Below are 25,931 nucleotides of genomic sequence, written 5' to 3' on the forward strand. Positions count from 1 at the left end.
ACTGAATTTCAACCTTCTGGAAGTCCACTATGTGATCCCACTATGTCAATCTTAATAACCTGGGAGGTGATGAATACTATGATGAATCTTGATGCCAGTGCAAAATCCTTCAATAGATCAACTCAGATGATAACAGTAATCAAAGCCTGATAACCACAAACAGGTGAAAAGGTCTAAGATCATATGGGGATGATGGCCGTGTAAGTACCTATATAGCCAAGTGAAGCTTTGGGAAAATGACGTGTTAACTGAAGGGAATGTCTTTATCTTTTTTTTCCTCCTTGCCCCTCTGTCTTTCTACCTACAGATATCTTTTTTTTTTTGTTTTGTTTTTTGGTTTTTTTGGGTGTGGTAACCTCAATTTCCCTCATAAGCACTGTGTGTCTTCTTAGAGTCCAATTAAGCTCTGGCTACTGAATTAATAAAATGACCCCACTATCTCTGTCCCACAACAGATTCAGTTCTCACTGTTCACTTCTCTGAAGTTTACATTTATCCAGATTTCCTTAAAACATTTGGCTGTTACTAAACAAAGAAGACTACAAGGAATGTAGAGTGCAAAACAACTCAGACAACTCCCTTCAGCTCAGCCTAGAAGACTGGGTGACAAGTTCCAGGAGTAACATTTATATTTTGATACTCTAGTGTTGTCAACAGTTGTTTCTATGATTGCTTAGCCCATGTTAGATCTTAAGGAGAACTACAATGGTGGGGTTCTTTTTTTTTTTACTAGGCAGTACAAACTGCATTTAGTCAGGGAACTAGAGTCAGGGAGAACTTACATGATCTTGTCTATGTCCATCAGCCTCCTGAAAGAATCCCCTTTACCTTAATTACACAGGAACCCTACAGATACAAGGCACTTATATCCATATCAGCATGGTAGTCACAGGACTGTAGCTCACAGGTATAAACAGAGAAATTAACCATTCAGCTTCAGGATTAAAATAATCTTCATAATATTAACACATATCTAACAAAAAATTCAGCAATTGATTTTAGGATCAATATTAAAAAATTCAAGAAAGGAGTCTGGTCACATAGATCTGTTGTGCTGGTGTTATCAACTACTGGTTTGTAGGATTTTTTTTTGTCTTTCACAACTTCTTGCTTTCAGACCAACTTTTTAAAATACAACATTACTTTATGCCTCATTTTTGGAGTAGTTCAGTTTCCTCTCACTCCTCTCTCTTATAGTCCACGTTCATAAGGCTCTGAACGTCATCAGCTTTTGCCTAACCTGTCTTCCAATAGGAGTTCATCATGCCCAGTGCATGTTCTTTATGGCTCTGGGGCTTAGTCTCCCACTATGACACTGTTTTATACTTTAAAATAAAATCAGTTATGTCAAAGAAAATTAAAGAAACTGGCCTGAGTTGAGCTCCTTACTTCAAATTTGATTCAATTTGTGTCCATGAGTAAGGATGAGCCAAAGAGAACATGTGTAAAGGGAAACACTCTGGCATTGCTTCTTGATGATCACAATAGTATTATATATTTTTATTGCATTATACTTGCTCTTCTTTGTAAAGCACTGTGAGATCTATGGACAAAAAGTGCTATATACCACAAAAGTTGTTTTAGTATTTGTCTATTTTATTTTGTTTATATCTTTATTATACCTTAAAATTTGACTTGCTTAGGTATATGGGTTATATCTTTGTTCCCTGTGACTTTATGCTGTGTCAGTTTCTGCCTACCCCTCTACCTCACTGGAGTGATGTGAGACTTAATTCATTAACGTATATAAAGCACTTTGAAAACCTTGGAAGGAAGGTGCCACAGAAGTGCTTATTTTAAAATGAGATAGTTTATAGTGACGTGTTCCGATAGAAAAGGCCAGTTCTCTGACTTAAATTCATGGATGTAAAGCACTTTGAGATGTTTGGATGGAGGATGTTATAGAAGCATAAAGCTGTATTATAAATATTCTTTACTCACAAGCTCATGGAAACCAGCGCACCAACAGCCACCATGTCCTTTAATTTAATTTCCCACTATTGTCTATTTGGTAAAATAAGCTGGAGGGATCCCTCAAGTATTTAACTGCGTATGCATTTATAGATGGGTTTGACGCAGCTAAAAATGTCCATGACATACAATAGGTTGTTTCTAGCTGGATTTTGAAAAGAAAATACTTGATCATTTCAAAAGCATTGAAGCCTGATGCTCCAGTGAGAAGGAAGGCCGTAATTTATGACTACCATTAAGGAAACAAAGACAAAGACCGAGGGAAATTTCACTAAGTGAAGATTTACAAATGTGTATAAAACACCTTACAACTGACAAGCCTGGTATTTCTCCGCCGAACAAACAAAAGGGAAAGAGGTAAGAAGGGGAACAGCCTGCCCACCTGTCTTCACTGGGCCAACAACAATTCGGAGATTTTTTTAAATTTTTACCAACTAACATGGTCACTTTGTCTGCAGAGGAAACCCAGTCTGTGAAGAACAGTCACAGTAATATCTGGCTTAGGGAAAGGGTACGGATCTGTGGTACCTGGTAGGAGGTCGGTGATGACAGGGACTCTGCCTCTGTATATCCACAGGATGAGCGTAGTCGCACTTAAATAAGAACAATGAACAAAATAGTTGTGAGGTTATATATGTAGGGGATGGGGGTGTTCTGTAAGGTGCATTTCTGTAACAGCTTAATTGTATGTAATTAATACCGAGGTGTGCACTGCAACCACTGTCTGATGTGTGCATGGGCTGACTACATTAGAAAAGAATCACTTTTGGGGCCTCTCAGAAAATGAATGACAGTTCCTCTCTATCTACGTGTGCAGTTGAAACATTTTCAGGCCAGTTTAGCTTCTGCTATGCTTTGACACCCATTGTCCACCCTACACGTGGGGTGAGTGGGGTTTGTGTATGTCTGCAAGGAATGCCTGTGTGTGATGGGGTATTGTGCTGCTGTTTGAATGCACGTGCTGTGGGTGTGTATAATGTAGGGCCTGCGTAGGCTGCTGGTGTGTGGTTGACTGTGCATTGGCGGGTGTTTCTAGATGGTGGTGCTTATATGGTAATATTTGTAGATGCGCAGAGGTGTTTCTGAGGCAGACTATTTGTATGTGGGGAGGGCTTTTATCCATAGCTGTAGAGGGTGTGTAAGTGAGTGTTATTTGGCCTGCCTGTGTCTCTTTGCAGTGTTCCTGGGGTGGCCGGTACCTGTAGGGGGGGGCAGTTTTGTATCTGTAAGAGGGGTGTGTGTGAGAGAGAGCCCCACCCTCTAGGCAGAGCGCGGGAGGGAGGCAGTGCGGGCTCCAATCTCAGGGTGCCCATTAGAGCAATGGGGGGGAGACCCCGCGGCCAGGCCCCCTGCCCACGCCGCGCGGCAGCAGGAGCGGGGCGCGAGGCGGCTGTCAGCGCCAGGCAGGCTGGGCGCCCGCCGCCACCTCCCCCTCCTCCTCCGCCTCCCTCTCCGGCGGGACGCGCCAGGCCCCGGCGGCCGCGCGATCGATGGGTCCGGCCACCGCTGCTCCGCCGGGGCGGCGCTGCTGCTGCTGCTCCTCCAGGGACAGGTCCGCGCCGCCGGGCTGCTCCTGCCCGGTGAGTGACCCAGCCCCGGGTCCGGGTTAGTCCCGTGTGTTGCCGAACCCCGCTATTGCAGCCGGCTGCCCTGCGCCGGCCGCGGCGTCCCATGCTGCGAGCAGACGGTTCCCGCTACCTCCAGACCTGGACAGCGGCTTTCGCTCTTGCCTCGCTCCCCGGCCGGGCCTGAGTCTGCCAGCACTTGCGCGCCTGCTTAACTTTACTCCTCTGGGGGGTAAATGAGTGGGACTTACAGGGATGGGGGAAGTTAAGGCTCAGGCTCCCACACTGCCAGTGCTCAGCCCCTGGGAAGATCAGAGCACTATTGGAGGGGTTTGTTTCTTAATATTGGCTTTGATCCATTACTTTAAGCCTGTGTGGGGTAAGTGTCATTGACTTCAGTGAGGCTGCTCACATGGCTGAAGTTACACTTGCATGCAGTGCGGCTGTAGCCCACAAGTCCCAGGATACTGGAGAGACAAGGTGGGTGAAATACTATCTTTCATTGGACCAACTTCTGTTATTGCCCTTGGGCATTTAGTGCACTGGATTTGGTATACCAAATTGTGATGGCCATGTGTGGGATCCATAGATCCTGAAAGGTGTGTTGTGGGGTGGGAGTGTTGGTTCAATAAAAGATATTATCTCCTCACCCACCTTGTCTCTCTAAAGTGACACTTGCTCTTTCCCTGCTTTGCTGCTATTCTTTTTAGAAATGGGCTTGAACCCAACCTCCAGCTCTAAAACATCCGTGGAAGACGGGAAGCGTTCAGAAATGGAACTGAACTCGTAATTATTACTTTTAGCTGTATTGGTTTCAATTGGGAAAAACATAATTTTTGTTTTATTTTTGAAAAAATCTCTCGTTCTGAACAGGGTACTGGACAATACTAGATGAATACAGTATTACATAGCACCAGAGAGGTGGCTGGCATTTTTTCAAACATAGGAGATTATTAAATGAAAATAATTTATCTGAATTAAAGTGTGCAAACTTTGTGGACTGTTAGGTTGCTTTAATTGGTTTGTAATATGGGCAGTGGTAAATATTTTTGTGACTGAACTTTTATTATGATGGCGGTGATTATTTTAAAGTTTTGTTTCCCCACTAGGAATCCTTCAATACAATATTAGTATCAAAGAATAAAACAGATGTTTAGTGTTTTTAAAAAATCTAGAAGTACAAGGTTGACGTATCACAGTCTAACTGTGTTCTATTAAATGTGGAATAACCTAATAATTCTTCATGCATCTTCCTCCTCCGCAGCAGTTTCACTGCCAAGTTTAAGACTGCAGCATTTGCTCTTAGTTCCTTCCCTGGAGCCTCTCTTTCCAGCTTAGACTACCTTCGTAGGAGCAGAAAATCTCACCCAGTGTGTATAGTAACTTAAATCAACTTTCATTAATGTTATATACACTAATGCCTTTTTCACTCCTGTTCTCCATATGCATCCTGGAGATCAAAGGAATTAATATTAACAATAAAAAACCCTAAAACCTGAACCAGCGCAGTATCTGTTTGACATTTATGCATTTTAGTTTTAAGAGAAAAACACTCTTGAGTGTGTCCTCTCTGTGACAGTGCTTTCCATGGGACAGGTACAAATACAAATACCCTAATGTGCAGATAGGTACATAGACAAGGAGAGTGGGAATAGTACTTTGAGATAATGCATGAGCTTAATTTCTACACTTTAAGCAACAATGAGTCACGAAAGCTTATGCTCCAATACGTCTGTTAGTCTTTAAGGTGCCATAGGACTCATTGTTGCTTTTTACAGATCCAGACTAACATGGCTACCCCTCTGATACACTAGACATTTAAAGTTTGTTGACAGCTGATCTCCTTCATCCCATACCAGTTTCTGTCTCAGTGCTATACATCCATATCCTATTGAAGGTCTTCTAGTAATTCCTCTCCCTCCAGAACCTTCTTTGCTGACCACTCCCAAGACTCAAAAACTTATAATAGTTTTCCTTATCCTGTCCCAAGATCCCATCTTCTGCTAATCTCACCACCTCAGCATTGGTCTTCCCTCATTCCTGATTATCTTGATCCAGAGGTATTTGTAGGTTGTCTATCATGTTTGTAGGGTGTCCATCACTATTATCTAGACCAAAGATTTGCAGTCTGTGTTCAGTGGGCCACTGAGATTCAGCAGAGTATTTGATCATGATCTGTTGAGCCAGTTGGTCGTATGATGCTGGCCTATTGTCTTGTTCCCTGCTGCTAAACTGCTTTAAAAGAAGCTAAAACCATATTAATATTCTTCCTCATAAGCAATTACTCTAGTTATTAAGGGCTGTTAAGTGACATGTGGAAGGAGAAGGTGATGGGTGCGATTGACTCATGGAACATCTTCTCTTCCATTCATAATCTCTCTGTTACAATGTGGTCTACATTGGAGGGGAAGAGGAAGGCTTGGGCACTTATGATATAGCCACCAAATACTGTATTAAGACTCCAGGAGGACCTCCACTTCTGCTGATTTGTCTGTACTCGCAGATCCTTCCCGTCTACGACTTCCTTTCCTACAGAACTGCTTTTTCCGCTGATGTCCTTCCCCTGGACCATCCATGGGACCTTACTCTGTGCTGATTTGCATCTTTTTTCTGCTGCCCTAGAAACTCCTGTTCTGATGATGTCTTCCCCTCCCTGTCACTCTTCTTTGATGGCCACCTGCAACTCATTCATATCCAAGACTTCCTCTTTTGCTGATCTTTCTCCTTCCTCGCTCCTCCCCTGTGCTAAAGTTTCCAGCTGGATGTTTTAGCTATGTACACCATGTGCTTCTTGAAAGGTGACTGCCTGCTGTGTGTTTCAGCAGTGTTGCTCACCAGATGTGACTTTCACTTTTTATTTAAAAAAGCTAATTTGGGAGCAGTAAGAACACGTGAATAATCATCTGTTTAATGGTAAGTAAAAGTTTGACGTGTCCGGGGCTGTGATTTTGAAACTCTTGACTGAGTGAGTGTTCATTTTTTGTGAGACCTTTTTGTTAGTTTAAAGAATGTCATGCTTCCTAAGAGTGATGTCACAGGTTTGAAATATGATTTTTTTCAATAACTGGTTGTTTGGGGCTCTATAGATTAATTCTGTCTCTGTGTGTGTCTGATTTTTAGCTCCATACGGAGACAAAGGGCCATATTTTCTGCTGCTGTTAGTCAGTATAACTCCATGGAGTTACACCGTTTTACATCACTTGAAGATCTGGCCCATAATGTATAAAATGCTGATACTTGTGCAAATGTATACATATACATAATCATGCAAGTGTATGCTAACATGCACACATCCACACATACAACCATCATGCAAGCATATCTCGTGTGTCTCTTTCTTGCACATGCATGTGCGTGTGCACATAGACACGTGACCATTCACCAAACATTCTCATGTTGCTCCTTCTGACATCTCTCATGAGTCTGTTTTTTACAGATGTGGATGAGTGTGCCCAAGGGACTGATGACTGTCATCCAGATGCTATTTGTCAAAACATTCCAAAGCTGTACAAGTGCACATGCAAAGTGGGTTACAGCGGTGAAGGAAAACGTTGTGAAGGTAAATTGACTGCAGTAATACACACTCCTTTAGCCGTAGTGTGTGTGTGCCAGACACAGTCCTATTGCCATTTGCTGGTTAACTCATAGTTAAGACTGCAAAAGGAATTCATGGGAACATCCGTAACAAGCTGTTGACTCCTTATGTCATATATGTAGCCCAGGAATCTGATATATTTCAAACTTAATTATATATTTGTGTGTAGTTTTAAAAAACCACAATCTTAAAAAGACAACAAATGCAGCCACTACTTCTGTCCAGCTCCTTAGATTTACTTTAGATATAGATTTATGGTATGTATCCTTTTGAGAAGCCCTGGCTTGGAAGAGGAGAGAATGTGCCTTATTTCTACTGTGAATTTGTCTAGCTTCAACTTCTAGCTATTGAATCTTGTTGTACTTTTATCTGCTAGTGTGAAGAGCCCTCAATTTCAAAATTGCTGTTCTGCACATAGGTACTTACGTACTGTGATCAAGTCACACTTTAACCTTCTCTTTGTTAAACTGAATAGATTGAACTCCTTGAGTGCATCACTATAGACTCATAAGGCATATTTTTTATCCTTCAGTCATTCTCATGGCTCTTTTCTGAACCCTTTCTAATTTATCAACATCCTTCTGGACTTGTGGGCACAGTATTCCAATAGCAGTTGTAGCAGTGCCAAATACAGAGGTAATATAACCTTCCTACTTAGGGTGACTAGGTGTTTGGTTTTTGACTGGAAACACTCCGGTCGAAAAAGGATCCCAGTGGCTCCAGTCAGCACTGCTGACCAGGCCACTGACTGTCTGCTTGGGGCCTCCACGCAGTGGGGCTGGCAGGCTCCCTGCTAGCCTCCGTGGTGCGCGGCTCCTGGGAAGCAGCCGACATATTCCCCCTCCAGCTTCTACAGGTGAGGCATCCAGGGGGCTTCACACACTGTCCTCACCCCAGGCACCGCCCCCACAGTTCCCATTGGCCAGGAAGCATGGCCAGTGGAAGCTGTGGGTCAGTGCTCGCAGAAGAGTCAGCGCTTGCAGACAGGACAGTGCGCAGAGCCGCCTGGCAACATCTCTGCATAGGAGTCTGAGAACGGACATGCTGGCTGCTTCCAGGAGCCACTTGAGGTAAGCACTGCCTAGAGCCCATACCTCTGATCCCCTCCCAGGTACCAGCTCCCTGCCCCAGCCCTGATCTGCCTCCCACCCCCTGAACCTCTCAATCCCAGCCCAGAGCCCCCTTCCATACTCTGAACCTCTCATCCCAGGCCCCACCCCAGAGCCCTCACACTCCCCTGCAGCTTAACCACTTACCCCAATCCAGAGCCCCCTGCTGCACCCCAAATCCCTCATCCCTGCCACACACCCCCAGCCAGAGCCCACACCTCTTCTGAACTCCAACCCCCTGCCCCAGCCTGGAGCCCCCTCCCACACCCTGAACCCCTCATCCCTGGCCCCATCCCAGAACCCACGCCCCCAGCCCAGAGTCCATACCTCCTCCCACACACCAAACTCCTGCCTCAGCCCTGAGCCCACCCACCCCCATACTCGAAACCTCTCATCCCTGGCCCCATCACAGAGCCCACAGGCGCACCCCCAGCTGGAGCCCTCTCTCCCTCTCACACCTCCACTCCCTGAGCCAGCCAGGTGAAAATGAGTGAGTGAGGGTGGGGTGATCGAGTGACAGAGAGAGGGGGGTTGGAGTGAGTGAGGGTGGGGCTTCAGAGAAGGGGCAGGGTATGGGAGGGGCTTCAGGGGAGAGGTGGGGCAGGAGATGGGGCAGAGGTCTTCAGTTTTGTGCAAGTAGAAAGTTGGCAATCCTATTCCTACTTGAGATTTTCCTGATCATACATCCAAGGATTGAATTAACCCATTTACCACGGAGTCACACTGGGAGCTTGTATTCAGCTGATTAGCCACCCTGACCCCCAAAATACTTTTTTGGAGTTACTGCTTACCAAGATAGAGTCTCCCATTGTGTAAGCATGGTCTGCATTCTTTGTTCCTAGATGTATAAGTTCCACCCGGTAAGTTTCAAGGTGCTTACCCATAAAAGCAGGCTGGCCACTGACAGTATGTGGGAACAAATATAGCATTGATTCATTTAAAGGAAGTTTTAGTTTCTTGCAGTTAGGGCTGAAGGTTTGTGCCTCAGGCTGAGTTGAGGCTGGTTTCAGCAATGCATATGTAAGTTTGAAATGGGGGCAAAATCATGCTTGTATGAACAATACCACAGAGCTATTAAAATTCTCATAAAAAACAGGTTTGACCAAGTCTGGGCACAGTAGGAGCCTGATCCATCTCTGCTTAAGTCAGTATAACTCTTTCCATTTTCTTCTATGGTAGCTGGATTGGGTCCATAAAAAGCAGAAACTTTAGCACCTGCTGTATTTCTTAGCTGCTTCAGTTCTATTTATCATATTTCTATGATAAGTGATAAGAAGCCTAGCTTCAAAGCAGGGAGTCACTTACATTACAGTCATATGCATGAGGGCCTTAGAAACATAGGAACTGCCAAACTGGATGAAACCAGTGGTCCATTTAATCCAGTATCCTACTTCTGACAGTTGCCACATCAACTGCTTCAAGGGAAGGGGAAACCTTGCAACAGATAGTTATTTTTTGAATCCTGCTTGGTCTCAATTATGTATTGTGGCAAGGAGTTCCACAGGCCAACTGCATGTTGTATGAATATATATTTCTTTGTATTCATTTTGAATTTCATTGAGTATCCCCTTGCTCTTTTATTCTGAGACAGAGTGAATAGAATTTCGAAGACTATCTTTTCTATCCCAATTGTTATTTTATATACCTTTTATCATGTCACCTTGTATTCATCTCTTCTTTAAGTCAAACACAACCCAACTTTTCAATTTCTCTTTATATGTGGGTTTTTCCATATCCCTACTCATTCTTGTCATCTGGCTCTGAACTCACTCTGTTTCTGGTATAGCCCTTTTCAGATGGCGTGTCCAGAACTGACCACAGTATTCCAGGTGAAGGCATACTATTTATTTAGAGAATGTAATTATATAATATTTGCTCTGTTATTGTCTATCCTATTACCAGCCAGCAATATATTGGCAGCATAGCAATGATAACTAGGATGGATCACAAAATTTTAAAAAGTTACATGAAACATTTCAACATCATTTTCTGTTTCACATGTTTTTGACCATTTTCTATTTTCTGTTTTTGAAAAATTTCAGCACTTTTTATTTAAAATATTTATCAAAATATTATCAGAATGGTTAGTGAAATTTTGCATGTACCAGGTTTTTGATAAACAAAAAAATCTCTGACCATACTGATGGTTTTGATTAAAATTTTAATTAAAAATGTTGCAAAAAATATTGACTTTTTTGGGCCTTGCAATGGGTGAAATCCTGGCTTCCTTGAAGGCAACTGCAAAACTCCCATTGACATTAGTAGAGCCAGGATTGTTCACAACAGTTTTTGGGTTTTTTGGGGAAAAAAAGAACACACCCACCTACCCTGTCTCCATGACAAATTCATCCCAAAAGGGCACATGTGCCTACTGAGTTATTAAGGTATTTTTATAATGAGCAGCTTCTTTAAAACATAGTTAGGCAATGAAACACTAGGGGCTGAGTCTTCTGGGAGGCTGAGAAATCTTAACTCCCATTGACGTTCTTAGTGCCTCTCAGAAAGTACAGAATGTGTTTTAGGGTTGGGCTTTTGGACCCTAAAATGAAAAAAGCCAACCTAGGCCCCTCAGATGACACAAGATTGGCAGAGTGCACTTGCTATGGCTAAGGCCAATGTTTTCACCTAAAATTAGTCACCTATATTTATATTTGAGCATGTACTAATAAGTGTCCTGATTCCCAAAGACTTCAGTGAGCACTGTAGATGGTCAATGCCTTGAAAAATCAGGCTACTGATTTAGGTATGTAAATGTGGATTTAGGGGGCCTTTGTTAGGGATCCATGTTTGAAAAATTGTACCTTAATATTTTGGGGTAACTGCTACCATAGATGAAGCTCTAGTGGCTAGAGCGCAGAAGCTCTAGTGGCTGTGAGTCAGGAAACCTGGGTTCTGTCCTTGGATTTGCCACTAATTTACTGTCTGACCTTGGGCCGGGACGTATCTATACATTAAAGTTATACTATACCAGTATAGTTAAAGTGGTACAACCCCTTAGTGTAAACACAATTATACAGTATCAGCATAAAGGTGCTTTTTACTGGTATGGCTATTCCTTTACAGGGGTTGTATGGGTATAACTGTTATGATAAAAAAAACAACCAAACAAACAAAACAAATGAACACAAAACAAACCCCCTAACCCCCACCCCTCACCATAATAGGTGCACTGGTACAAAAACTGTATGAAGACCAGACCTAAATCATTTAGGAGCATGAGTGTTGTGGTCCAAAGTCAGTGCATTGCTTTTGAAAATCTCACCCTTAGAAATCCTTAGGTGAAAATAACTGTGTAAGCTCTCATAGTATTATTAACAGTGTAACAAGCATCATCAGATGTCTGGGAAAAGTAGAGATCGGTTGAAACCAAAAACCTGGATCCAACCTGCCAAACTTTCACGTTTGGGAGGATTTAGGAATTGAAGCCTGGATCTGAATTTAACTCCAACTCTTTCTCTTTACGTTGGGTCAGACCAGAACCCTAGCATTAAAGATACTGAACATTGGGGGATTCAGCATTTTTATCTGGATGTTGTGGCTTTGGCCTATCTTTAGTATAAAAGCTCTATTTGAAACTTTTGTCTGACTGTAAAGGGCTTTGGTTATTGTCCCTATCTCTTTCCCTTAGTGCCCTAACCATGCTGGTAAAATTCTGCCCTGTGCAAACAGATGGGCAGCAGAAGACATAGGTACTACCTCAGAGTGTAAGTGGGATTTTGAAGATGTGCAGAGGCAAATGTCATCATATGAGCTGAGTCCAGTCCTAGATGTACCAATGTTGTTTTGCTGTTGATTGAAATGGGAACAAGATCATTTGTTGGTTTCTTTGTGTCTTTTAAATCAAAGCTCCTGGTGTTTGATTAGTTTATTTTGCTTAAGGAGTTTTATGCTAGAAATTGTTTTCTAGTACAAACATGAGGAAGATCAAGTCCTACATATTCAATTTCTTTATTTAGAGAGGAAACAAAGTGTTGGTCATTTATCATTTCATTTGAAGTATCAAAAAGACAAAGATAATTTAGAACCAATGTTTATATTGGGTGCTAACAGATTTTAGAAAATATGCTAAATAGAAAGAATCGTATGAAAATGTTTTTTAAATGAAAGCTGTTTATTTGGATTTAAACATTTCCTTGCAGTATTTGCAACCCAAGCTTTGCAGTTTTATGCTAGTGCTTGAGAATCAGAAGCTAAATTGACTCATGCTTTTTAATAATCAAAACTGAGTCAAATGCAAAGTGAACAGACAACTTGAAATGGTAAATTAGATAGTTAAAATTCTTTCCATTCTAATAATAAGAGTATTGTGATGAATGCAGGTAAGGAAATTTGTCATTTTAAAAAAATATTTAGTTTGATTCTTCCCTCAAATTGATTCTATGTACATCAGCATATGAGAGGAGAATCAGATCCATGATTTTTAATCTAACATCATTTTTAATAAGCAGCTTTAGAAAGCTTAAAACTATACTATAACACTAGATGGAAATCCTAATGCATCTTGTCATCTTTCAAAAACATTGAACAAATAATGTGCTAAGTATAGTCTATTTGCAAGACAATGATGACTTACGAGAGCAATTACTGTTCACATTTATACAATCATGTCAGGACCTGTCTATGCCAAACCAGGTAGCATCCATCAGATTGACTTTTGCTTTATCCCTCAGACATTGATGAATGTGATAATGACTTCAATGGAGGCTGCGTACATGAATGTTTCAACATTCCAGGCAATTATCGCTGTACTTGTTATGATGGCTTCATATTGGCTCATGATGGCCATAATTGTCTCGGTAAGGAACATGCTTGCTAACATTGCAAATATTGATGCAAATATATCCCTTTTTAATTTGTGAAAGTAAAAAGCCTGTGATTTCTGAATGCTGTGTTAGATAGGATGTCTAGACAAGAATGATACATATTAGACAAAGGAATTCCAGGTTTCGACATTTCAGTCTCTATGTGACTGCTCTATGGCTCAGTTTCCCCATCTGTAAAATGGGGGATAATACTGACACATTTTTCTTAAGTGCTTTGAGTTCTTTGGATTAAAAATTGCAAAGCATCCTTCATTATTCTGTTAATGTGTTTCTTTAGGGAAACTTTAGTAAATTGACCTGTTTAAAACCAGGAACATTTCCTGTGTTTTTTTTGGAAATGTTAATTTATGGTTCAAGCCCAGCCATGTGTTGGGGTTGGGAGAGAGGAATCCTTTCTCCAGGTGATGGAGTAGCTATGCCTCATTCTCCCATTTATGTATCTTATATGGGCCACATTTCTGTACTGCCTGAGCAGCTCACAATCTCTAATGTATTTGTCCTCACAATACCTGTGTGAGGTAGGGCAGTCCTATTGACTCCATCTTACGTTGGGGAACCAAAGTACAGGAAAGATAAGTGACTTGCTCAAGGTTATCAGGGAAGTCTGTGGTGAAGCAGGGAATGAAGCCCAATTTTTCCTGAGTCCTAACCATTGCATCACCCTTCTGCTCTGCGGGTTTGGCAGTACCTCTGGCTCCTGCATGCTGCTACATCGTGGGTGATGATTGGTGGAACTGAGTAGTGAGTCTTCCTCACACTAATGTGTGGACCCCTGTGGATCCCCTACGAATGCTGCTCATCACTGCCTGAGCAGTGGGGCCATCATTGGGTATGTTACCGTAGGAGATTGCCACTCCTGTTGGGGAGGGGATTTGCCCCCTATTGCAGAATTTGAAGACTATTGTGAGCTATGCAAGAGTGATGAGATATTTCAGATTAGCATGCAGTATTTTAGTAATGGGACCAGGCCTCTATTAAATATTTAGAGCAAGAGCCTCACCTGGTGTAATTTAGCATAGCTGCTTTGACTTCATTGGAACTACATCAGTTTACATCAGCTGAGGGTCTGGCCCATAGACAAAGTTCTGTCTGTTGGTGCGTAAATGGGAGAGGGTGGGGAAGGCCCTATGTCCCAAGGGTTGCACTATCCTGTCAAAGCTGGATAGCCATATAGTCTGGCCAGAAGCAACTGAACTATTTATTGATGCTTTTTAATATTAGGAAGAGTGCCTTATCCACTCTCACACTTATTTAAACACACAAGTGGAGTTCCATGAGGTTCACATTAAGGACACTCAACTGAGTGAGCACCTGACCTCTTTAATAAGGCAATAAAGGGGTATATTTTCTCTCCATACAAAGAACTCATCTAGCACACAAATACATCTGGTCATATTCTGATCTCAGTAACTTCACTGGAGATACCTTGAATTTACACAGCTGTAACTGAGGCCAGAAACTGCCCCACTGTTGTGTTAATATAGGGTTTCTCATTATTGCTAGGCTGTCTTGAAAAGAACAACAGTATTGATATAATAGTTCTTGGGGTGGAGGGAGCATATAAAGGGTAAAATGGACTTTAAAACAATGAAGTTCCAATCACAGACCTCCTAATTTTGACTGCCCCTTTGAAGATATGATTTAAAATTAAAATAGATATTTTGACAGGCAGCAAATTTGGCTTAATTTTCTGATAAACTGTTTACTTACTTAGTTCATGCCACTTTTTTGTTAACCAAGCCACACCCATATTCCTGAAGATTTGATATATGTGCCTGGATTTTAGCTGAATAGACAATTACTTTTTGGAGAGAGAAACAATATTCCATTATTTCACCATGGTCCACGAAGCAGAAACATTTTCTGGAGTTTCAAATCTATAGTACTAGAGAATCTTGGTAGTTGTTTCCATACTGATTCCTTAGATTCAGATCACTGTTGAACTACTAAAATTAACTATTTCTATTAAGACTGACACATCTAGACCGCTTGGAACATAATTTTTATCTTTGTTCTTTTCTATGATCATGATGCTATGCTAAATCCATCTTGGTTTAGGTGCTCAGGTTGCCCCACTGGTTTCAAGGGAACTTAAATGTATCACAGTGTTTGATTTCACTTGTTGGTAAGAACACAATGGCTTCTTCCTGTTTTTAGGCACTATTTTATGCAAAAAATGTTAAATACTAGTTTCAAAATCTTAGCCCTGTAACAGTGAGCAGAGTGGAAAGCAAACATGGTGCACCAAATGCAGTGCAAATGAGAGCAGAATTTTGCCATGACACCTTTATGGCCTGTTTTCCTGGGTGTTGAGCATCCATAACTCCCACTGAAATCAGTGGGAGCTGTAGGTGCCCAGTCCTTCTGAAAATCAGGCCTGTAAGGTTTATACCATAGCAAGAGGCTACAGAAAGCTTAAATCAGTGATGGGCAAAATTCAAAAGGCTTGGAGATTGAGATGAGCACTTCAATGTTCAGGGACTTAGCTGGAGCTTTTCTACTCTTCGTTTCTCTTGGTTCTGCCAAACTAGATAGATATTTGCAAGAACAGATTTCTCCTGAGGTTCCCCATACTTCCTGCCTCTGATGAGGCCATAAATATTACAAGATCAGCATTCCTTAAACTATTTCGGTAACTTCTGCTTTTGTTCGTGGCCACAGGAAATACAAAAGCAGCCACAAAATAAGAGACAATGAGGAGGAATAGGGAGGTGGAGGATAATTAATCAGACATTCTCAAGCTTCAGAAAAGACCTAGCATTTGGCTTGCAGTTTGGGTGAAGGTTCGGTGTCTCGCTTGAACCTGAGCCTGAAGTTTTTTGATAATTTTCTCTTCCTCCATCTCTGCCTCAGAATTAAAATCTTCTTTAAATGCCCTGATCTATAGACCCATTGGGACTTTGGTAAAACAAACATTTATTTAATCTATACTAGCTGCACACTTTGAGATCAATCTCCGGGCATTGATTTATAGCAGTGACAGTAAATGCAACTGTACAGGTACAAACCCAGTCTCTTTATTTTTCAGATACAGATGAATGTATGTTCAACAACGGTGGTTGCCAGCACCTGTGTGTCAATACCATGGGGAGCTATGAGTGTCGTTGTAAGGCAGGGTTCTTCCTGAGTGACAACCAGCACACGTGCATTCACCATTCCGAAGGTACTGGTTCTTCCCTTCCAAACAATGAGCAGAAACTTCTTGTGGGAGCACATAGCAGACTCTCTTAAGCATTTTCACAATCATTTAGAGTTTTCTTCAACAAGAGAAGAGGTTCACTGTTTGTCTGCCCCTGAGGGTATGTCTACACTGCAACAAGACACCTGTGGCTGGCCCTGGTCAGCTGATGGGCTCACAGGGGTTGGACTGTGGGGCTATAAAATTGCAGTGTAGATGTTTGGGCTGGAGCCCGGGCTCTGGCCCCTCCTACCTTGCGGGAGCTCTTCTATCAACCTAGTTACCGCCTCTTGGGGAGGTGGATTACCTACACCAATGGGAGAACTGCTCCTGTCAGCATAAATAGTGTCTACACTGAAGCGCTACAGCGGCACAGCTGTGCTGCTGTAGCATTTTAATTGTAGACATACCCTGAATACTCTTGTCTTCAGGGGGGCTCTGCAGGCCGCCCTCATGCTGTTCATTGTAGGATCAGAGCCTGGAACACTTTTAAACGAGATGACTTTGCCGTGGTAGAGAGGGTCCCTTTTCCTTTCTATTTCCTCACCAAGATGAACATATATTTGGATACTATCTGATGATCAAAAGGCAAAATCAGTTGTTTAATCACATGTCTGTACCTGATCCCTGGTGGAGGCCTCTTCCCTCTTTCTCCATCTCTTCTTTAGTATGTCTTGAAAAGAACTCTGCCTTCCCCATTTGTCCTGTTCCAGCAGGAGTAACATGTCTTTTCCCCTCATTCTTCATTGTATCTTTTCCATTTCCTCCCGAAATTCTCTCCCAGGATCCATTGCCTTACTGCTCTTGTTCTCCTCTGTTTTGTTGTCTCTTTCCCCTTCACCTGCTGCCTCATTTTTGGTTAACGGATTCCCCATGTTGCATGACTCTAAAGCTGGTCAAACATTTGTTCTCAAAACATTTATGTTTTCCAAAAAAAGGCATTTTTGACCAAAATGTAATTTTTTTTCTGAAAATTTTCATTTTGGTTAACAGTTTCTACTTTTTCAGTGAAAAACTGGAAGTGAAAAACCAATACCTTTTCAGTAAAAAATTTCTTTTCAAGTCAAATTTTTCACTTTTGTGGAAACCAATGATGTTTTTACCAAAAACCTCATATTTTAACCTAAAATGCTTTGAGAATACCAAAAATTTTTCAGATTTCATTTTTTCATTGAAAACCCAAAAACTTTTAAACCACTTCTCCGTGGATGGAACCTCACCTCTCTCTTCTTCTGTACTTGTAATCTCTTCTGTGCCCATACTTCACTTTACCCCTGTACCCTATTTCTCTGGCCCTCCTGCCATTTCTCTTTCTCTTTCTTCCTCTTCTGACCTTTGTACCCACCTCCCTTAGCCTACTTCTATAATAAGAAAGACTAGTCAGATACAGGAGATTTGAGTTCATTTCCCTGCTTTGCCACAGATTTCCTATGTAGTTTTGGGGAAATCACTCAATCTCTCTGTACTTCAGTTCGGCATCTATAAGAGCACTTCCCTGCCTCCTAGTGTTTTGAAGATAAATCTGTTGATGTTTGTGGGCTCTCTGATTCTGAGGTAATGTGGTTCGTATAAGTAGCTTAACAGAGTAAGGAGGTTGTGGAGGTGGGGCAGGAGAAATATGGAGGCCTGGCCTGTGGATAGAGTGAGAAGGCAAAGGAGAGGCTGTTCTGTTCCTTCTACAGATTTGCATGGTGAGGTTGCCTTGGATTATCTGCTTCCTGGAATCCATCCTCCCTCATCTGCTGTGCTGCACATTGTCTGGCTCAGGACTGTTTGCTGGGACACTGCAGGAGTTTTTAGAGGAGAGGCAATAGTCAGGTGTGATGGTGACTTACTGTAGCGGGGTGGATCCAAAGCAGAGTGATGCTCCAGATGGTTCTCTGGCTCTGTTTAAGCCTTGTGTAGGTCAGCTGGGCTCATAACCTCCCAATGAGTTGTGCACAATCATAAGTTTTCCTTGACTACATGCCCCGGGTTTATTCCTCTTCAGCTGTAAGTGACAGAACAAATGCTTTGTGAGGACATTGCATCAATAATAGCAATAAATCACTTACCTACCAATGGCTTTTCTCTCTGTTGTTTAATTTACTTCATAATACTGAGTTAGCAAATTCCAGGAGAATGTCATGCACGTGGGGTTTTTACCATAGAAATAAGCATTGTGACAATGATGTGTCCTCTTACTACCATTTCTAGTGATGATCCGTCTCCGCTCAGGAATCCATCACTGTCCATCGCAGTGTGTCACACAAACTATGGTTATTTACTTCTTTTGGGCCAAAATCAATAGGCATGAATAAGAGCTGCAGGATTTGGCTCATTAGGGTTAGATTTAAAGCCATGCCACCTGAAGGCTGGTGTACAAAGGCACTGCACCATTAGTAGCTCCTAGAGACATTTTACCAGTGGAGACCTAGGCAGCCAGAATGTCTCTGGGAACGGGAAATGCTGCTCCCTTTAACAGGGTAAAGCATGCACACTGCACAGGACCAGCCCCATTCTCCAGTTGGTGGTAGGGGATGCAGCACTCTTGGGATGTCTAGCTGTGCTAATGGTGCTGACATTCCCCTAGCTTGTGCTCAAGCAGGGCCAGTACCAAGATTCTGGTTGCGCTTTGTGCAGAGACATCCTTTCCTCACACCTCCTTGTGCGCCTGCATAAGACTGTCCAGAATCTGAGCCTCAGTGTTGACAACAGAATGGCAATTATGGTGATGAATATGACCCAGCCTTGATACAGCACCTTCCCTCAGAGCTTAGCAGAGTTTGCTAACTGGGTGTACATGTGGCTGGACAAATACCATTCTGAGGTATTCCCCACACAGTTCCACTGATATGACTGCATAAGAATTGAATCACTTTGCTCATTCTCATATCAGGTACAGTTACATTGACTTTGATATAATATATATATTATGTAATATAGAATATTCATTGGAACTGATTTTTAAACTAACAGCCCCGATTTATAGTAAATAAAATGTTAAAACATTTGGATGCAATTCTTCATAAAATATCCCCTTTTTGGTGAACTAGATTTAAACTTTTTTGGTCAAAGAAATCACATTTAACTAGTCAGACCCTGGGTATTTTATTATTGAAATGTGGTTCATTTTGTAAGGTCCATTTTAACTTTTGGTGGAGAAGTGACCGAATTCCACATGCACAGAACTGAGCAATTCCCAATTCAGCATTTAAACCATTTGTTTGAGTTCAGTGAACTTTACCAAAGTACCTGCTTTAACAGTTTCTCCTTCAGGAGATTCATGCACCCAAAGAAATTACTTTGCTAACAGAAACTAATTCATTAATTCTCTTAATGCTTTCTTAACACCTTTTATCTTGCAGACAGATCGTATTGCATGTTTAAGCTTAAAAATGTCACAAAAACACTAGAGTTAATAAGGCTAATTTATTATCTTATGTGCTGCACAGATCCTTGATTGACACCATAATAGTGGATGATAGCTTTCATGTGGGGATCTTTGGGCTCTTTTGTATATTCTGTCGGATTTGAGGCATCATTGTCTTGTTAGGCTTCTACAGAATTCTCACTGTGGGAAAGGAATCAAAAAGCCAATAGAGCAGAATAATCTAAGCAATGTAGCATCCATTCCTTTGTTACTTAAAGCTTTCTTAATAGAGGACGAATATTGTAGCCTAAAACTGAGATGTCAAAAATATAATATGCAAAGTAATTGCCTGATTAAACTGTAACTGAATGTTTATGAAAGGTTGATGCCAGCTCCCATTACAAATATTTTTTCTTCATTAAATAATATTGCTTCAAAGAGAAGGTATTTTGAAAATGCATGGGTTAAGGAAACCTTTACCTATTTTCTTTTACACAGTGAGGCTTGTCTCTGATTTTTTTATTTTTTATTTTTATTATGGGCACAATCCTGCTTCCACTGAAGTTAATAGGAGTTATTTCAGCGGGTGCAGGATTGGACCCTCAATAGGATTAGCCAGCAAGCCTAAATAAACTGACCAGAGTCCTCTTGAAGTGCTTATATTATCTAAGAAGAAAACAGAAATGAATGGTAGTGCAACTCCTTTCCTTAAACAAACAAACAAACAAACCAACCCCACTGCCTCAGTGTAGATTATTGTAAAGCACACTCTCCTTGGGATGCACCGTCTGTTTTCCATTGAAGTAGCAATTAGTCTTTCTTTGGTGTTTCCCAAATTTTAGCAATACAGGAAGATTCAGTAAGGATCTAGAGTATTCTGCTCTACACTACTAAGCCATATGAGAGTTCATAGTTTAAACCCCAATATTTCTGTAATATGGAAATTTGTGTTTTGTTTTGCAGTCACATCAGTAAGGATCTAGAGTATTCTGCTCTACAGTACTAAGCCATATGAGAGTTCATAGTTTAAACCCCAATATTTCTGTAATTTGGAAATTTGTGTTTTGTTTTGCAGTCACATTCCAGCCAAAAGCCAGCCAAAAGTTGTACTGTTGCAAGAGTTGTCTCTGTGTGTGCATGTGTTTTGTATATATTATATGATGCTAGAACTTTTGCAGTGTTACGATATTTCTGTAAAGTGTGACACTCGTGATGGATTAGGCTGGAGACCCATAGTGATTTGTGGACATTTTGCAAGTCATGCCTAAAGATCTGTGAATGAGCTTCAGCCCTGATATCCAAGATTGCCATTTCAACAGGCAGCAGCTGCTTGTAGGGTGATCAGATGAGATGAAGAAAATATCGAGACATGTGTGGGGTGGGAGGAGTCTGCCGGCGGAGCAAAGAAAACAACAAAAAAACAAGTGCTGCTGTCGGAGTGAAATATCAGCACTTCACATAACAGCTTTGGAATGTGAACAAATGTCTTCAAGGAGCCAAGCCAGGCACTGAATTCCTTACAGATGATGCCTAAGTCACATTTCTGTCTGTCTATCTTAGGTGCTTAAAAAGTGTCCATTACCATAGTGTCTGAGCCCCTCACAAGTTTTAATGTCTTTATTCTTAGGGCATGTCTACACTTACCTCTGGAGTGAGTGATCCAGCGGGGGCCAATTTATCACGTCTAGCGAAGGCGTGATAAATCGACCGCTGAACGCTCTCCTGTCGACTCTGGTACTCCACCGGAATGAGAAGCATAGGCAGAGTCGATGGTGGAGCATCAGCAGTCGACCTACCATAGTGAAGACACTGCGACAAGTAGCTCTAAGTATGCTGACTTCAGCTACGCTATTTTCGTAGCTGAAGTTGCATAACTTAGACCGACTTAGCTTGTCCCCCCCCCCAGTGTAGACCAGGCCTCACAACACCCCCTGAGGTAGGACAGTGCTATTATCTCCATTTTACAGCTGTGGCACTGAGACCTGGAGAGACTTGACAAAGGTTACACAGGAAGTAGAACAGGAAAATTGAACCCAGGTCTCCCAAGTCCCAAGGAAATGCTCTAACCCATGCACTGTCCTCCTCCCTAACATTCAGACTCCTCAAGGAGAGTTTGGATTTACCAACCATGATGCCATTCTGTCTCTTTGATATATTGTTGCCTTTTTGGGAATACCTCGGTAATACTAGAAGAAGAGATGGTAATAGCACACTGTTGCTTGGGTGGTAAACTCCTTTTTATATTGTAAAATCCTTGGGATAAGGACCCTGGTGAATCCCCGTGCACCTCCCAACCCCCCTATTGCCCGGATGGTGCTGCAGTAGCTGTGGGAGCTACTTTATTGTATTGGCTGAGTTGCAGTGTTGAGTACATAGACTGCAGCACCAGCTATGGAGGAAGGTTCAATGGGCCTTCCAGGACCCAGTGACTCTGCCTTGTGCACAGCATTTGGCCCTTAGAAAACTAACAAGATTAAAGTCCCAACCCCAGAGTAAAGCCAGCGTAAACCTGGCCTAAATTCCCACAAGGAGGCTCCCTGAGAGTTCTCAAATCCTCCGGCTGTTTAGAGCTACCTGAGTGGCTCCCTTCCCAGATCGTGGCAAGCACAGCTCAGCCAGACCAGAGGATCTACCCATAATCTTTTAAGAGACCTTATTTTTGTAAGTAATTCTAAAGGAATGGAGAACAAAAGAACAGAGCGGTAGCGTGTTTTTACTGCTGGACTTTAGTGGTTAAGAAATCCCAGTGAGGGGACGAACCTTTGCATCAGAATGTCTGTGGGGCACAATGGAACCTTTGTGGCACATAGAGTTAAAATAAACTTTGGCTCCTTTAATGCTGGGAAGTAGGGTAAAGTCTTGCCAATGGCTGGGGCATGGATTTAGCTGAAACCCTGGGCAGAGGCAAAAGGTTTTATAATGCAGGGAACGTTTCCTTATTGTTTAATTGACTGCAGCCTCTCTCTGGCAGAGCCACATGAGTCACCACAGCAGCCTGCAGATTAAGTGCTAGAGTGTGAACAGCTCATAACTGTCAGAGACAAAACAACAAGATGTTTTTATGAGGGAAGGGAAAGAAGAAAGGGAAGAAAAAGTCAACTAATGTCACATTACTCTATTCATTTGGATCCAGACTGCATTTGCTTGTACTACATTCTATTCAGCTAGTGAGACACAGCACAGAGGTGCAGTTATATATAAAACATCATGATGACTTCCCAGAGGTGTTAAAATGTACTGGTTGAAATTAGAAAGAGGCCAGTAGATATCAGAAAAGGTTAAGATGCTCCCAAAACAGAAAATTCTTTGCTGCCCATGGGTACAAGTATGTGTGACTGCTGGATCCGCTGCTAACCACCAATGGAAATGTAGCTCTGTGAATCTATGGCTCAAGGCCAGTAATTTGAAAAGATGTGAGAAGCATTTGAATTTTGTATTTATCTGAATAAATTTGGACATTCCCTTGCCTCACAACATCTCATTTTGCTATTTTATGGGAAAAGTAAAGGGGAAATGACCAGCCTTAGTGCCTGGTCTTGCAAGGTATGGAGCAGCTCTCAATTACCATTAAAATATGTGGGAGGAAGAGGAGGAGTTATTATTACTAATAGACATTTATATTATGATAGCACCCAAAGGCCTAAATGAGGGTGGGGGTCTCATTGTGCTGGGTGCTGTACAACCAAAGAGACAGAAGGTCCCTGCCCCAGAGACCTTAAGACACAAAGAGACAATGGATTAGGTGCAGGGAAATCACCTTGCAGGCCATTTGCTTAGCCTTTAGCAGTATCAGGTTCTTTTTATTTCTTGTATATCAGCTGATACTTTTTTTCCCTTTTGTTCAGATATAGGAGAGTCTTTCAAGAGGTACAAGTTGTCTGCTGTTTACTTACAGTTGGGATAATGTTTGTATTTGAGCTGTTACCTGCATCTGAAGACACAGAGGATACCGATGATCTATGACATTTGTACTGTTTTGCAGATGGCATGAGCTGCATGAATAAAGAACATGGCTGTGCCCATATCTGTAGAGAAGCACCGAAAGGAGGAGTGGCATGTGAATGCAGACCTGGATTTGAACTGGCCAGGAACAAGATGGACTGCATTTGTATGCAACAAATTCATACTGATCCGTAAAGGGAACAAATAATAGAATTCTATTATTTCTGCAGCTGATCACTAATTTGGGCAATTGTATCTATGGATGTGCTAGGATGACATGTTATTTAGACTGCATGTTTTTGATGAAGTGAAATATCAAATTAAATCAGTGGGTTTTCAAAATGTCATTGTACAAATCCATCAATTAGTATTGAAAGCTCTAGTATGGGAGTCATGTTAACATTCACACACAAGAAGGGTAAATTCAGCCCTGTGCAGGGATCTGAAATTTAAGGCTCTGCTGTATGTTTTCTTTCCAGTGACGTGCAATCATGGGAATGGTGGGTGTCAGCATACGTGTGAGGATGCCGATGATGGGCCCATTTGTGGATGTCACCCAAAGTACACAGTGCACTCGGATGGGAAAACCTGCCTTGGTCAGTGAGCAGTGGATGAATTCTTTTCTGTTGATGACTAATATGTAAATGAGTTTCAGAATGTTACCATTTCTGCAGGAATAATACGTTCCAGTTCTATTGATGAAAAATTGCATAGAGGCCAAAACGACAAGCATAGGCCGGATCCATGGGTCTGGCCAACCCATGCTTGATGCAAGACCTGGATGTCAAGGAAAAGTGGTTCTAGGTCAAATTTCTGCCCCACCCCGCATCCTCCCCCCGAATTTGGATCCAGTTTGGCCACTGGCATAACTTAGAGAAACTTTAGGGCTGCTTTAAGTGATGCCTGCAGGAAATCTCTTATGGAGCATTCCACTCTCTGGGGAGCACCAGAGTGCTAGGAAAGGCCAGAAAGAGGTGGTGTAGAGCTGATTGTGTTGACTTTACATCCCAGGGAGGTTCCCCTATGTCAGTGGACTCTCCATCTGCTCCTTACAGGCTGCTTTCTGACTGTGTGAGAAGCACAGAAGAATTGGCCTAGAATGTTTAAGAAAAAAAAAATCTGTTTTTAAGTGTATTTTGTTGTGGTACCTGTGAAGCATTGCACATGTTATTAACCAGGGGACAATTTCTTTCCATTTTCTAAGTTTTCATAGATTCATAGAGTCCAGAAGGGACTAGTCTGACTTCCTGTATAACACAGGAATTTCAACAAGCAATTCCTGCATCAAACCCATAACGTCTGATTGAACTAAAAGATATCTGTTAGAAAGGCATCCATTCTTACGTAAAGAAGTGCTTGGTGGATGAACACAAATGCTTTGATGACCCGTCTCTGACCATTGATTAAAAACAAAAACCTAGCCATAGTCAGCCATCTCTTTCATTAGCCAATGGGCAGGGCTGGCTCCAGGGTTTCTGCCATCCAAAGGTGGGAAAAAAAAAAAGCTGATCGACGGCACTTTGGCGGCAGCTCAATCACACCGCTCCATTCTTCAGCGGCAGTTTGGCAGCAGGTCCTTCCCTCCCTCTCTTCCTCTTTGGCGGCACTTCAGTGGCAGCTCAAAGAGGAAGAGAGAGACTGAAGGACCCGCCGCTGAATTCTCGCGGGCCGCCCCAATAGCAGACGGAGTGCCGCCCCTTTGTATTGGCCGCCTCAAGCACCTGCTTCCTTAGCTGATGCCTGGAGCCAGCTCTGCCAATGGGTGATCAGGATGGCAGGACACTGGTTTGTAGCATCTATATCTCTGATTAACCCTTTTGTTGTTCTGTTCACCACACCTACAATGTTTTAAGGTTTCTGGGTCTTTGAAAAGCAAATTAAAACAAAACAACAAGAAAAGCTATCACATTTTTAATTGGGGAGTTTTAATGTTTTTGTTTTTAAGTGTTTATTTCTGACTGTTTCTGCTTATGATATTTGATTCAACTAATTGTAGAGTTTAGCTTTGTTTTAGAAATGAATTTCAAAAGGAGTGTCATACAAGATAGTTGGCTACTACATTAGATACCAACAGTCGCATCACCACTCACTGATTGATTTTTCCCCCCCCATGTACTTGCTTTACAGAAAGAGAGGAGGTTGTAGCTGAGATCTCTGAGAGCAATGCCACAGCAGGAGCGGATGTGGACAAGCGAGTAAAGCGACGGCTGATCATGGGTAAAAGTGCTTATCTTGTTTTGCTGTGGGGTTTCTTAAGTAGTCTTGCATAGTGAACCCTTACTGTCTTGGATATCTGTCATCGAACATAGCTATTGTGACTATGGGCTGAAGTCTGCCCTTGGAGAGGCATGCATTACCCATTGAACTCAGTGGATGCTCACTCACCTCTAAGGAAA

The 25,931-nt window shown here is 42.1% G+C and overlaps 1 protein-coding gene across 1 annotated transcript in view; it reads left to right on the plus strand.

The window, feature by feature from the left end:
* Positions 1-2,410: 2,410 nt before the first annotated feature.
* The window catches only part of SCUBE2 (signal peptide, CUB domain and EGF like domain containing 2), a 72,471-nt gene continuing 48,950 nt past the window's right edge, over positions 2,411-25,931 (plus strand). Inside the window, exons 1-8 of the mRNA XM_030562132.1 lie at positions 2,411-2,459; positions 3,441-3,551; positions 6,973-7,095; positions 12,911-13,036; positions 16,092-16,226; positions 23,576-23,701; positions 24,015-24,131; positions 25,663-25,752. Coding sequence (XP_030417992.1) covers positions 2,411-2,459; positions 3,441-3,551; positions 6,973-7,095; positions 12,911-13,036; positions 16,092-16,226; positions 23,576-23,701; positions 24,015-24,131; positions 25,663-25,752 — 877 coding nt within the window. The remainder of the gene's footprint in view (positions 2,460-3,440; positions 3,552-6,972; positions 7,096-12,910; positions 13,037-16,091; positions 16,227-23,575; positions 23,702-24,014; positions 24,132-25,662; positions 25,753-25,931) is intronic.

Source organism: Gopherus evgoodei, chromosome 4 (genome assembly GCF_007399415.2).
Source record: "Gopherus evgoodei ecotype Sinaloan lineage chromosome 4, rGopEvg1_v1.p, whole genome shotgun sequence".
Classification (NCBI taxonomy): domain Eukaryota; kingdom Metazoa; phylum Chordata; order Testudines; family Testudinidae; genus Gopherus; species Gopherus evgoodei.